General features: G+C 42.5%; 1 protein-coding gene across 1 annotated transcript in view; it reads left to right on the top strand.

Annotated features, from left to right (window-relative positions):
* Nucleotides 1-12,628, top strand: part of LOC137498433 (zinc-regulated GTPase metalloprotein activator 1-like) — a 562,086-nt gene extending 549,458 nt beyond the window's left edge. The window contains exons 6-7 of the mRNA XM_068225933.1: nucleotides 12,370-12,477; nucleotides 12,569-12,628. Of these exons, the coding sequence (XP_068082034.1) occupies nucleotides 12,370-12,477; nucleotides 12,569-12,628 (168 nt within the window). The remainder of the gene's footprint in view (nucleotides 1-12,369; nucleotides 12,478-12,568) is intronic.
* The last annotated feature ends 1,651 nt before the right edge of the window (nucleotides 12,629-14,279 follow it).

A 14,279-nucleotide genomic window follows, 5' to 3' on the forward strand; every position in this document is an offset into this window, starting at 1 on the left:
TCACTGATCTTTACTGCCTTATGCTCATGTAGAGGCAGTGCGCTGCGCCAGATGTACAGTCTTAAGGATTCATCTGTGCATGCGCACTAGGGTGACTAATTTTTGTCCGGTGAGCTTAGGATTTGTAGCGAATGTAAAACGAGCTACTTTCTTATCCAAAGATTTCTGCATTGGTGTTGATCTAACCCACATACGAATCCAATGATGTTTGTTGCAGCTATCTGTCTTCTTGCCCGAAAAGTATTCTAATTTACTTCCATTTCTCTCATTAGAAGAAGATGCTGCAATCCCGATAGTGGGAGTGTCGAAAGCTGAAGTTGATGGCTGAGAAAAAAGCTGTTTGAATTATTAAGTATGAATTTAACAGTTGAGGTGTGTCTGTTCAAATGTCCTCTTTCCACTTCCAAAAAGTAAATCCGTATTTCGTCCATATGCATTACAGTAGTTGAATATTATCGATTGCAGTGAGCAATGCAGACCAGAAAGGTGAGATCCCTTAAAACTTGTACCAACCGTGAGGGTGGGTACGTTCCATGTGCTTTTTATTTTACGTTTTATGTGCTTTCCCCACAACGTTTTTAAGGTGGAAATAGCACCTTTTGTACTTACTGTCGGTTATACAAATATATGTACAAATGTAAAATGAAAATAAGAATAATTTATAAGCATTATAAAAATAAGTAATTAATAACTAAATTGGCTATAAGTAACTAAACAAAAAGAAGCACACCTATTTCAATCATGATTGTACACGAATTTAACAATAGTCAGTGAGTTACATTAGGAGGATATAAAAAAGAAATACTCTGATTAGTGCGGTTTAATGGTTAATCGTTCATTTGCACAAGAACCCCCAAACAGCTGCTTTGAATGCGCTACGAGATGCGAAAACTGTGAAGAAATTGTTGAACGTGGTGGTTCTGTGGGTCGGCAGTGCAAGAAGGGTGGTGTTACGTGCACGGGTATTGTTGGTGATATAGCTTTTGTTTATGATTTTTTACCAACGTTATTTCCAGAGATCTATTCTCCGTTTGATGCAGGTTTTAATTAAATACTTACATTACATTGGTACAACATGTGTTTGGTGGCGAAATACGGCTTAGAGTGACTGCCTCTTGGTTCTGTCACATTGTGCGGTGTTGGATCTGCGTCGTGTGCAGGGCTTGGGACATTTCGATCAACAGACTCGTGTACTTAATGTGTATGAAAATGATGTGTGCTTTCTTACATGTGCATGAACTGCTGAAGGGTGGCAAGCCTGCCTTTTATCCAGAGGACCTGTGTCGATTGCCAGTTCGCAATCCTGATCTGAGAAATGAAACGGAGTTCACGTCGCCTTACGAGTTGATCTAATGAGCCATTTGATATGAAAGGCAGTGGACATGGTCATCTGAACTGAGTAGGTCGTCCAGTTGGGCAGCAGTTGTCTTGGCAGGCAAATGTTCTAACGTAAAATTTCAAAAAAAAATTCATAGTTTGGTAAGAGCTGACAGCTCTATTACTGGAGTAAACTTTTCTGAATACCACCGTACGTACGTGTGTGTGTGTGTGTGTGTGTGTGTGTGTGTTTTCCTGCTACAAGAGTGTATTTTGAATACTTATGTATACATGCTAGAGGCTGCCTGGCGGAGTTGGTAAAGGCGTGCTTGATTTACTGAGAAGGACGTGGGTTCGGTTCCCCGTCAGAATGTCGAAAAAGGTAAGAAACAACACTTGAGGTGCTATCTGACGGTGTAGAGAAAACCGTCTCTGTAGACGAAGTGAGCCCTTGGCCAACACGCTAGCGTCTCTGTATGGACATTAGAATCGAAAGGACTGTTGGACGATAGCTATTTTATTATTATTATTGTTGTTGTTCCGGGGTTTTCCATGGTCAGCAGAGGTAAGACAGCGTGTGTGGTGAGTGGCTGGGCAGTGCAGAAATCAGAGTAGGCCTGTAAGTTACACTGACGAATATGAGGTTTTTTTTCTTTTCGCACGGATTAAAAGATTTAACACAGCAACGGCAAGTTAACAAGATACAAGAGACTGTCGAAATCTTAAACAGTAACCAGAAGAGCATTGGTGCTCAGTAAGTATTTACAGTTTTGTAAATTAAAATTTGACACTTATAGAGCTCGTCAGCTCCGAATAAATAACAAAGGAGCTCACAAACTCTAAACCAAGTACAGAAGGGAGCTTAGTAGCCTTTCAAAGGCACAATCGGTAGGGGAGGAAACTCCCATTTCAAACATAGTCGGATTTGCAAAGCTTGAAGTTAAATTTCAAAAGGAGACTAGCCTCAGTAGTTGAGATGTTTCATATCAGAGAAAGAGACCCCGTCTCAGAGGAAATTTACAATTCACGGGTCATTACCCGGTAATACGCATTGATGGTTTTACAAAATTTGCCCGATTGTGGGCTATAGAAATAATTTTCAAGGTCACCTTAGTAACGCCAATCAGTTATTACACAGTGATACCTATTGGTTTGCTTAATGGCAAGGTTACCCTTATTGAAAAGCACATGCAGGTGCAAAAGGCCGATATTACTTGCCCACATTTCATGAGAAAGATAGTATTTTCAATTTACCGACAAAAAAATCGAAAAGAGGCAGAAAATCAAGTACTGCTGAAAGTTTACGATTCTCAAAAAACCATAAGTGGGCTTAATTCCCAGAGGCTAAATCCATGCTACCGGGTGACCAAATCGGAGAACATAAAAGCCGGAACAGCAAATAAAATTTAGATAAGTAAAGAAAATCTGTCCGCCAATTGAAATTTGAAGGAGAGTTTTACGAGGGTCACCACTCGTGCTTCCTTACATTAACCTATTTCCCATGAGGGAATATAATTAACTCCGAAGATTGCCCACAAGAACCTATATTACAATGAAATCAGAACGGCAACCCTAACTATTACATGCTAACGAATGTCACTGAAGTTTTCCCTACACTTCACACGCAGTACAAATCACTTAGTTATGTTAATCTGCCGTACCTTGTTAGTTGGGATTTCCAGAGACCGGAACCACCCCCCCCCCCACCCGCCTCCTATCTCCCGAGGGAGACACCTTTTATCCTCCGTCAAGACGCACACATAATCACCGCTGCAATGTCAGAACAGGTGACCAAAAAATGCACAGCTTATATAGGCAGATGGCAGAATATTCTAGATGTGATGTATCCAGAGTACTGATTGGACAACCTTAGGTCACTACTAACGTCCATGGTTGGTGAATGACTTAATTTTACATTCTGGCTAGTGATAGGCGGATAGAGAGATGTAGCTTGACAACTTCAGAAAAATAAATATTAATAACAAAGTATGGATAGTTTTACCAACATCAAAGTGTAAACATTCTCCATGACAAGTAATATAACCAGATGGCTGACCCATCTAACCATCGAAAGAAAAACTTGTAATATGTCACAAAAGTTCATACTTCTAATCAGAGATGGGCGCAATGGAAACGGCGCACAAAACAAATAGGCGAAAATGTTGTACCCATGGTACAATTATTATTATTATTATTATTATTATTATTATTATTATTGTTATTATTCGGCCAGCTATGGATCGCGTCAATTCAATTGTTAATCCTTACCCAGTATTCCAGTATTTGTCTTCGGTGAGCTTCCTTTCCTACTTCAGTCTATTATTATTATTATTATTATTATTATTATTATTATTATTATTATTATTATGACATAGAGCCCATTGACTCTGCTGTAACAAGAACAGTGACTTGAGATGTTGAAATAGTGTTCTTCAAGAAACTGCTAGATTATCGGTAATCTTGCTCAAGGAGCCAAACGTGATATTTGGAGCTCACTGTAACATGACGAATTTATTAGCTCTCTTTGAAAGAGCTTCCCTCGCAATGAAAGCGGAATGAAGTTGCTATTGACACTTCACATAAAAGCACCTGAGTGTTGGCTTCCCAGTTTTCGGATTTTCATTTCCCTTTCGTTTAGTTTCTCTTTATTGAATATGTTTTTTAATTAATTTCGGTGGAGGTGTAGGTCAGTCAAAGGAATTTTTTTGCGCCTGTGTACTTTGTCTAGTAAGCTGAATATCAACGTATTTTTCCTGCCATACACACGTTATTTTCACATCGTGCAGGAATACACGCAGTGAGGTAATCATTTCTGAGAGAGATCTAAGTCCGGTCGCATTTGCCTCCAAAAATTAACCCATGGGTTGAGTAATCCTCAGGCCCATGTGGTTCTCCATAGCTAAAGGTGATGTAGATCTTCCTGAAAGAATATCGAACGTCCACCTTTCGAGTGAACCGAGGACGCCTTTTCCACCTCAGCCTGATAACCGCCACATTCGTACATTAGGTATAATTTTTCACCCCCTTTTATGTCTTTCATATCAGTGGGGTATTATAAGCAATTGATACAATTATTTTATGTTTATAGTGTACTTGACGTGTGGTTTTACATGCCGTATTTTAATTGACCACTGGCCCGATAAATTTGGAAATGCATCATGTGTTGGCATAAGTCATTACGAGGATCTAGCTAATTCCTACTCTGTAATAATCTACGCTGCCTTCTTACAGGTGTAAAACGTATGTGTGTGATCGAGCTCGGTAGTTGCAGTTGCTTAAGTGCAGCCAATATCCAGTATTCGGGAGATAGTGGGTTCGAACCCCACTGTCGGCAACCCTGTAGATGGTTTTCCGCGGATTCCCATGTTCACACCATGCAAATGCTGCAACTGCACCTTAATTAAGGCCACGGCCGCTTCCTTCCCACTCACAGCCCTTTCCCATCCCGTCGTCGCCATAAGACCTATCTGTGTCGGTGCGACGTAAAGCCACTAGCAAAAAAAAAGTCATCATCTCAAGTTTGCACTGTATCTGATCCGGTGGCATTTGAGCTCTTCCCCTACCTGCACTGGAATAAGCTGTAGCCTGGTGTTGTTTTTTAATTAGTTTTGGCTTAACGTCTTATCGATCATGCAGTCAGGTACAATTTTGTATTTTTCTTATTATTAATTATAAATTAACTGAACGAATTGAACTTATACATTTCACACGAACACACCCAGCCGCCGAACCGGAGAAATTAATCAGACGAAGTTTAAATCCCCGACCCGGCCGGGAATCGAACATGGGGCCCCATCTAACCGCAGGCCACTACGCAGACCATTCAGTCAAGGAGCAGGATAGCTTGGTGTCGTTTTGCTGATCTTCATTTGGTGATTGTAGTTAAATTTTGCAGCTCACAGAGAGCAAGACCTGGAAGTGACGGTGTCGAGGTGTCCTGAGTTCACTGTCACATCAACATCGTATGCTTTGATTAACTCCGAATGTTTGGTTTCTTGAGAACCTATTGCATCTATGTTTCCTGTGGCACCCTCTGGTGCAGCGGATCCAGGACCTGCTGGCCGGGTGTTCGGCTGCCGGCACCAGAATCACGTTTATGTGGCTCCCAAGCCGCGTGGGTGTAAAGGGAAACGAGTTAGCCGATAAGGCTGCCAAGGAGGCTGTTACATTGTCCCCCGTTTCCTTACAAGGTTACAGCCAATGATATTCGCTCTCAGCAGAGACATTTTGGTTATGTCCCATTGGGAGATGGAGTGGCAGGCCACCCCACTCCCAAATAAGCTGAGAGCGATAAAAAGAACTGCGAAGGTATGGAGGACTTCCCACATTCCACGTTCGCGGCCATCGAGAGACGACTAAGAGAAGCCTGACAGTTCCACATAGGTACTTTCTGACCGAGGTGTGTTCATTGTACAGTTAAGTAGTAGCACTTTATGCTTGTTAATTGCGAATACGTACTATCCTCATTCTACTGTTTGTCCTCTGTTAGGTGCCAAAACGTGATGTGGGTCGTCCACGCTCGGCTCGAACACTACAGTTTGAGGAGGACGTGCTGAAAATGTTCGAAGAGGACCCATCCACCAACACTAGGCAAGACGCACAGGCCCTGCACACAGGTAACAGTGCCGTGTGGCGTGTTGTCCATGAACAGCAGCTCACCGAGCTCGATAGCTGCAGTCGCTTAAGTGCGGCCAGTATCCAGTAATCGGGAGATAGTGGGTTCGAATCCCACCGTCGGCAGCCCTGAAGATGGTTTTCCGTGGTTTCCCATTTTCACACCAGGCAAATGCTGGGGCATACCTGCCAACCCTTCCGATTTACCCGGAAACTTCCCGTTTTTTAACTCTTCTTCCGATTTTCCGATTTATTTTTATTTCTTCCTATTTTTGACTAATACAACCTCGGTACGGCCAATATTCTTCCCCTAGGATAAATTATTGTGTGCTTGTGTAATTTACACAATCTCATTTTCAAGTGTGTTTATTTGGTAAGTATATCGTCCGTCGCCTTCGTCCCACTCACTACTGCATCGTGAGTGTTTTACAACTGGGAATTCGGGACGGCAATCGTCCTACAAGCGAGAGAGGCTAGCGCGCGCTAGCGACTCCCCTCATTGGGACGAAAGATAGTTTCTTGTTCCCGCGCTGTTAACATCGTTTCTGTGCGTAGTTTAGGCCACGTGATTTTTCTTGCGGTTCTGTCCTTTTCCCCGTGCCGAAGTCGTGTGTTAATAATGTATGAGACATATTGATCTGTTTTATATGTGGTAGTTTCGCGTATTTCAGTGCATTTGTGTTCATTCTTAGTTCATAATTTGAATGAGTTGAATGTATTTTAGAGAGCTGTGTCGCTGACAGTTTCTGGTATTTTCTCTTCACATTGTGGCCACAAAACATAACAAACGTTATCTCCAAGTGTTGAGAGATACCTGTAAAATTGAATTTTCGTTCGTGTTACAGTCTAATAAAGGAAACTATTATGCATTTTGTTCCGTGTTTGTTACATTTTCTTGTAACCATTTTTATGTTTTTTGTTTGTTTAAGATTTCATATTTAATGGACAATTCGCCTTGTAACTGTAGCCCTTTTTCATCGAGACCGTGGCGCATTATACGGGGATAAAATCCAAGAATTAAAAATCTTCCTATTTTTGATTTCTAAAAGTTGGCAGGTGTGCTGGGGCTGTACCTTAATTAAGGCCACGGCCGCTTCCTTCCCATTCCCAGGCCTTTCCTATCCCATCGTCGCCATAAGACATATCTGTGTCGGTGCGACGTAAAGCAAATAGCAGTAGAACAGCAGCTCCATCCATGTCCGACTCTTTGGCTGAATGGTCAGCATACTGGCCTTCACTTCAGAGGGTCTCGGGTTCGATTCCCGACCGGGTCGGGGGTTTTAATCTTGATTAATTCCAATCGCTCGGGGGCTGGTTGTTTGTGCTGTCCCCAACATCCCTGCAACTCACACACCACACACAACACTATCCTCCACCACAGTAACACGCAATTACCTACACATGGCAGGTGCCGCCCATCGTCATCGGAGGGTCTGCCTTACAAGGGCTGCATTCGGCTAGAAATAGCCACACGAAATTATTAAATAGCTCCATCCATACCATCTGCAGAAAGTCCTGGCATTACGGGAGGACTACCCAGTGCATACTCAGCCACAACATGCACGTTAGGGCGGACGAATATCCGCGTGCGCAGATGAATCGAAATCACCAACACAGGTTCGGTATTAACATCTCGGCGGGATATTTGGTGACCACCACATTTACTGCCAAACAGACTGACAGGACAGATCTACCTCACATTTATTAATGATGTTTTGCTTACCTTATTGGTTGAAGTGCCACTAAATGTTAATAATAATGTTATTTGCTTTACGTCTTACTAACTACATTTTAAGGTCTTCGGAGGCGCCGAGGTGCCGGAATTTAGTCCCGCAGGAGTTCTTTTACGTGCCAGTAAATCTACCGACACAGGGCTGTCGTATTTGAGCACCTTCAAATACCACCGGACTGAGCCAGGATCGAACCTGCCAAGTTGGGGTTAGTAGGTCAGCGCCTTAACCGTCTGAGCCACTCAGCCTGGCCACTAAATGTTCGTCATGTAATGTGGCTGCGACACGACGGAGCTCCAGCACACTTTGATGTAAATGTGCGGAATCACCTCAACTTCGCATACCCAAATCGACGGATTGGTAGGGGTAGATAAGTTTTCCATGTGCACGGTCGCCAGATTTGACACCTCTCGACTACTTCCTGTTGGGTAGTATGAAGAGTATGGTGTATGACAGTCCTGTAACGTCAGCGGAGGACCTTACTGCTCGAGTCCACGGAGCGATTGCAGTTCTTCAAAGACAACCGCACGTATTGGGTTATGTGCGTGAGGGTCAGCACCGTCGATGGAGGATCTGCAGTGACGTAGGATGTACACACTTAGAACCTCGTTTGTAATGATCCGATGTGCTATTCATGTTGGGTTTTTTTTGACGATTTGTGGAGAGCATACCCATCGCACACTTCGATGTGCTACAGCGTCCAAGCCGCGCGTTTCTTGATATGGGTTCCTTCTTGAAAACCTATCAGTTTGCGTTCCCGCACAACATACTAAGCGTTGTCGGTGTTTTTCGGACACCCTATATATCACTATACTTCAATTCAATGCCTTATTCCATTGTAATTTATATTTTTTATAATGTTATCAGAAAATAAGGCGTTGCGAATTAGATCCACTGATTATTTTATTTTCATAATCATTTTTCATCATAGTTTGTTTTAACTTCTTGTCAGTGGATATATTTTAAAATTTTAATTATCATGTCTTTTCGTTCTATCTCGTACCATTAGGGGCTGATGACCTAGCTGTTGGGCCCCTTTAAACAACAAGCATCATCGTAATCATTATGACCTATTGCATTTGTTATTTGATACGATGAATATTCTTATCGTTGTTCCTCTGCATACGAACTGATGGACTAGAGGTAAATACTGAGTGTGTTCTGCTGTCGCACCGTTTTACAAGGAACAGTGAAGACTTTATTGCCTTAATCTTCTCGCATTAGATAAAATAAAAAGTAGTTCTTTGCAGTGGAGGCAGGATGCATGGAATACAGATGAAAACTTAGCATATTTATTGTTATGGCTCGACACGTAATCTGCACACCACCGCTGATGCGAGCGAGCTCATGCCGAGTACAATGGAAGCAGGCGGGAGATAATGACGCACCAGCCTGCCTTTTATTCGGCAGCGGCCAAATATTATGAATCAAGTGCAGTGCTTAGCGCTTTACTGCTGAGCTGAGAGAGGTATTTCATTTGGCAAGCCTCAGCCACCCTCCCTCCCTGCCCGTCAATTGTGTGAATGAATAAGACCTCATCATAGAGATCGACGAGGGGTTGAAGAATGGAATTATTAAGTGTGAGAGACAATGGTATTATTAAGGATGGATTCGACGTGGGTGGGCATTCCTTTTCATAGTGTCATAAAGGCAAGGAGAGGATTAATTCCACGTTTCTTGTGGTGTACATGGTAGGCAAACATTTGGCATGAGTTTCTCCATTTACCTGTCACTTTCTGAGGACAACTTAAATGGTATCCGAATGGTAAGGATATTCAGCTTGTGTAATAGGCTTATTTATCTTCTTCGTGTCCTACCGAATAACCGCATAAAATTCGCACAATTTGTTATAATGCATATTTCCAGGTTCGCTTGTTGTATTGGGCGCTTGACCTGATCTTACCATCAGTTGCGTCCGACTCGTTGGCTGAATGGTCAGCGTTCTGGCCTTCGGTTCAGAGGGTCCCGGGTTCGATTCCCTGCAGGGTCGGGGTTTTTAACCAACATTGGTTAATTCCATTGGCCCGGGGGCTGGGTGTTTGTGCTGTCCCCAACATCCCTGCAATTCACACGCCACACACAACACTATCCTCCACTACAGTAACACGCAGTTACCTACACATTGCAGATGCCGCCCACCATCATCAGAGGCTCCGCCTAACAAGGGCTGCACTCGGCTAGAAATAGCCCCAGGAAATTATACCATCAGTTGCGCGTAGGATAAAATTATACCCTGTCGGAACGCATCAATTGGGCTCGGTGGTTAAAAGTGTGTGTTTCACCCGGTGGAGCAGTCCACACCTTGATCTCGATGGAAAAACAGTTTTTCGAGTTTTTTACTTACGGCTGTCATCTGTTGCAATGTGTCTATAAACTTCATTTAAATTGTTAGGTAAAGTAGAGAATAGAGACCTCTTTGCACGATAAATACATTGCCGAATTCTGGATACACCTGAACTTGTAACTTCAGCTCCCATGTTTGAAATAAATGTTAACGGCCCTTCACACGAATCGTTTCGGGCTTTCCGTTTTACACTATTATGGTCGGAGTTGTCTGACTAAGCACTTACCTCATGACCATGATTAACGTTGTTGGTATATAAAATTAAGATAGAAGCTTCTGCATGTTTTAATAGTGCATTTCCATGTCTTTCGCCGTTGTGCTTTTATCCTTACGAAACTCAAAACCTATTGGTAAAACTAAATCTCGTTCCGTCTCCATGAAAATATAGTAGCTCACAGTGAAACTGTTAGATGACCGGGCGAGTTGGCCGTGCGGTTAGAGGCGCGCGGTTGTGAGCTTGCATCCGGGAGATAGTGGGATCGAATCCCACTGTCGGCAGCCCTGAAGATTGTTTTCCGTGGTTTCGCATTTTCAGACCAGACAAATGCTGGGGCTGTAAATTAACGTCACGGCTGCTTCCTTCCAACTTCTAGGCCTTTCCTATCCTATCGTTGCCATAAGGCCTATCTGTGTCGGTGCGACGTAAAACCACTAGCAAAAGAAAACTATTAGATGAGTCCTTCATTCAGAAGTCTCCGTAGTCGAGTAGTGAGGAACAAAGCATACATCAGCACGAATAGCAAAGTTCTCAGGTTCCAGTTTACCACGCAACATGCTGGTAAAACTTGTGATTACTGGACAACAGTGATATATGCGTATGAAAGTAAGTGTAGTGTTTCTACACCAGATGGGAAGGTAGTATACTAATAACAGAAGTTCAAAAAAGTAATCTTAGACCATTCTGTGAAATACGATGGTAGGTACCTGATGGCATGGAAGTGTATGGATGCTTCAAATATCGGGAAGCTGTATTTTACAGATGGACAGATGGACAAGAATATGTATTTGGACATTCTGAGAAAAAGCCGAAAACCAAACGCAGAAATGCTAGGAATAAACTGCGTTAGATAATGATCTAAAATATAAGGCTCATAGGCGTAAAGTACTGTTTCAATTTTAACAATATAATGAACCGAAACATAAGGCTCATGGGCGTAAAGTACTGTTTCAGTTTTAACAACCGAGTTCAATAGCTGCAGTATCCAGTATTCGGGAGATCGTGGGTTCGAACCCCACTGTCGGCAGCCCTGAAGATGGTTTTCCGTGGTTTCCCATTTTCACACCAGGCAAATGCCGGGGCTGTACCTTAATTAAGGCCACGGCCGCTTCCTTCTCACTCCTAGCCCTTTCCTGTCACATCGTCGCCATAAGACGTATCTGTGTCGGTGCGACGTAAAGCAAATAGCAAAAAAAGATCCTAATGATCTTCCTGTCTTCATTTTTGATTTCTTCAAGTTGTTGTTTGCTGTTGAGAGCCAGTGTTTCACTTGCGTAAAGTATTGTGGGTTTTATGACTGTGTTGTAATGCCGAATTTTTGTATGTCTTGACATGGGTTTTTTTTTAGATGTTCTGGACTAACCCTAATGCTTTTTCTTAACTTTTTCTGGACGAGTTTGTTGTGAGATCCTTTCAAGGCCTGTCGGTTCGATAAATTCGCCCAGGTATTTAAAGTAAGGGACCCCGCCAATTGTACCATATTTTGTTCTATGTTATTATTATTTCATGGATTAAATTGGTACGCTTTCTGGACTGACTCAGCTTAGCATTCCTGAACACAGGGAATTGTATAAAAATGTCTTCAGTAGTTTTCGAGAAGCGGTAGACAGTTGAGCTTTCCGCTTAGGTAATCCTTAAGAACGTTGCTAACCATGTGCAGGCCCGTTTGACTGTGCCGGTGTGAGAACAAACCTGAATGGAAACTTTAATTAAGGTTCAACCAAGTATGGATGGATGGACGGACGGACGGACGGACGGACGGACGGATGGACGGATTCCTTAGCCATGTTGCTCTTATTCTCATGATTATTGCGATAATGTAAAATATGAAAACCATTTTCGTCTAAGTTTGTTTCGTACTTTCAAGAAAATGGGTTGTTCACGCGTGACCAGAAACAGGTTTGCGCGTGAGAGATGATTCATTTTCAATTTTCTTGAAGCCTGAAGATTTATAGAGTTGAAATCCAGCGTCAAATAGATGTGAATACGTCAAAAACTCGTAACATTATAGAAAGCTGATAGTGAAAGAACAGGGGAAGGTGGTTCATCTGTCATTTCCTAGTGTAAATATGTACTCACTATGTGTGTTCACTCCTATAAATGAAATTGTTAATAGGAAGACTCTCTAACATGTCTTCTTTGTTCAGGAGCTGAGACGGACAAGGACTCCTGGAGCTGCTTCAACTTCACACGCTAAATCCATTACCGGTGACAAAACCGTGAACGAATGGGTGAGGTATGTACTTACGTCCTTTGTATTATTTATATATTATTTGTTTATTTACTTATTTATTATTATGATGTGTTTGTTATTATGTATTTGTTTATCCTTTACATTTCGCGGAGAACTTTGCTCCGCGCCTTCAGCTGTTCACGAGCGAAACTTCTCTAGTAACGCAGGTTTGAATTTAAGAATGCTGTACCGTTGGTCTGTTGTAAGTGGTGCTCTCGTTTGTCATTAGATGGCTGCATTCTTGCAATGGGAGGTCACGATGTCCGCATCACCGATTTTGTTCAAATTTCGTACGTTGGTAAGTCTACATCACAGAAACACACTGGCAAAGTAGTAGCACACAACTATCAAAAAGTTTAGGCAAAAGCTATTTTGAAAATTTCGATAAAACTTACGAGAGGTTTAGCATGCTAGGTACCATCAAGCAAGAGCCTGTGGGTTGGTTGTCGAGTGTTTAGGGTTCTCCGCTTAAGTTATGAAGGTGACGAGTTCGAGTCACGCTCGTATCAACTCGCCTTTTTTTCTGACATTTCGTGATCCCTTTTCTCCTCGTGTTATGAATGAGAGCGGCAGTTAATCGCTGTCTGACTGCGTTGTGTCGTGTAACGGTTATGTGCGACTTAACCAGAGGTGTTCATCATAAGTTCGATCGGCGTGGAGATATCGCATGTTGAATTATGTTTAGCATGCCAGGTACCAACAGTCCGACTCGTTGGCTGAATGGTCAGCGTACTGGCCTTCGGTTCAGAGGGTCCCGGGTTCGATTCCCGGCCGGGTCGGGGAATTTAATCGCTTCTGATTAATTATTCTGGTTCGGGGACTGGGTGTATATGTCCGTCCCAACACTCTCCTCATCATATTCAGACAACATACTACACTACCAACCACCACAGAAACACGCAATAGTGCTTACATCCCTCCATAGAGGGTTGCGTTAGGAAGGGCATCCGGCCGTAAAACAGGGCCAAATCCACACGTGCGACGCAGTTCGCACCCGCGACCCCACAGGTGTGGGAAAAAGCGGCAGGAAAAGAAGAAGAAGAAGAAGAAGATGCCAGGTACCAACAAACGAGAGACTGTGGCGCGGTGGTCGTGTGGTTAAGGTTCCCTACTTCAGTTATGAAGATGGTGAGTTCGATTGAGGCTTCTACTAGCTTTTTATCCCCCACTTCCCCCTTTCTTCTCTTCGCCCCTTATGAGTTTCGCGGTGCTCGGCCATATTATTTTGATTATTGCAAGCCACAATTGAATTATTTATTTAACAAAAACTGTCAGATAATTTCTTTTTGAGGGGAGGGGGCGCGTAATAATTGAAGTCGCAATACAAGTGTTATTTTTACACATTTCTTTTCTGTATTGAACGGAAAAGGCAATTGTATAGTTTTCAAAATATATAAAATAACGCTAGCCTAGCTCAAATTCTTAGTATCAAAATTTGTTCTGAACAACATCAATTGTTCACTGTTTAATTTAAACAGTAACGTTCATTTACAAGTGCTTCTTAAGCGTCTGTGCACGATCATCGGTAAAACTTGTAAAAACAAGAGAATTACAATGGGGCACGGCATCGCGCACAAATGATAAATGTGGAGTTTTTACAATTGCATGGATTCTTTAAGAGATCTTGTGGGAAACATACATTGGTTAACATTCAGGAAAACTTCTCGTGTATCAGTCAGTTTTGCCGCATACCATTTGTATTCGAATCGCACGAACATCCTCTCAGTATAAATGAGATGCTTCACTTTAAGCTTTATTTTGCATTCTAGATAAACTTTCCAGTACACCTACTATGTGCCTTAATAGTGATACCTACTCCTTTAG

Source organism: Anabrus simplex, chromosome 2 (assembly GCF_040414725.1).
Source record: "Anabrus simplex isolate iqAnaSimp1 chromosome 2, ASM4041472v1, whole genome shotgun sequence".
Classification (NCBI taxonomy): Eukaryota; Metazoa; Arthropoda; class Insecta; order Orthoptera; family Tettigoniidae; genus Anabrus; species Anabrus simplex.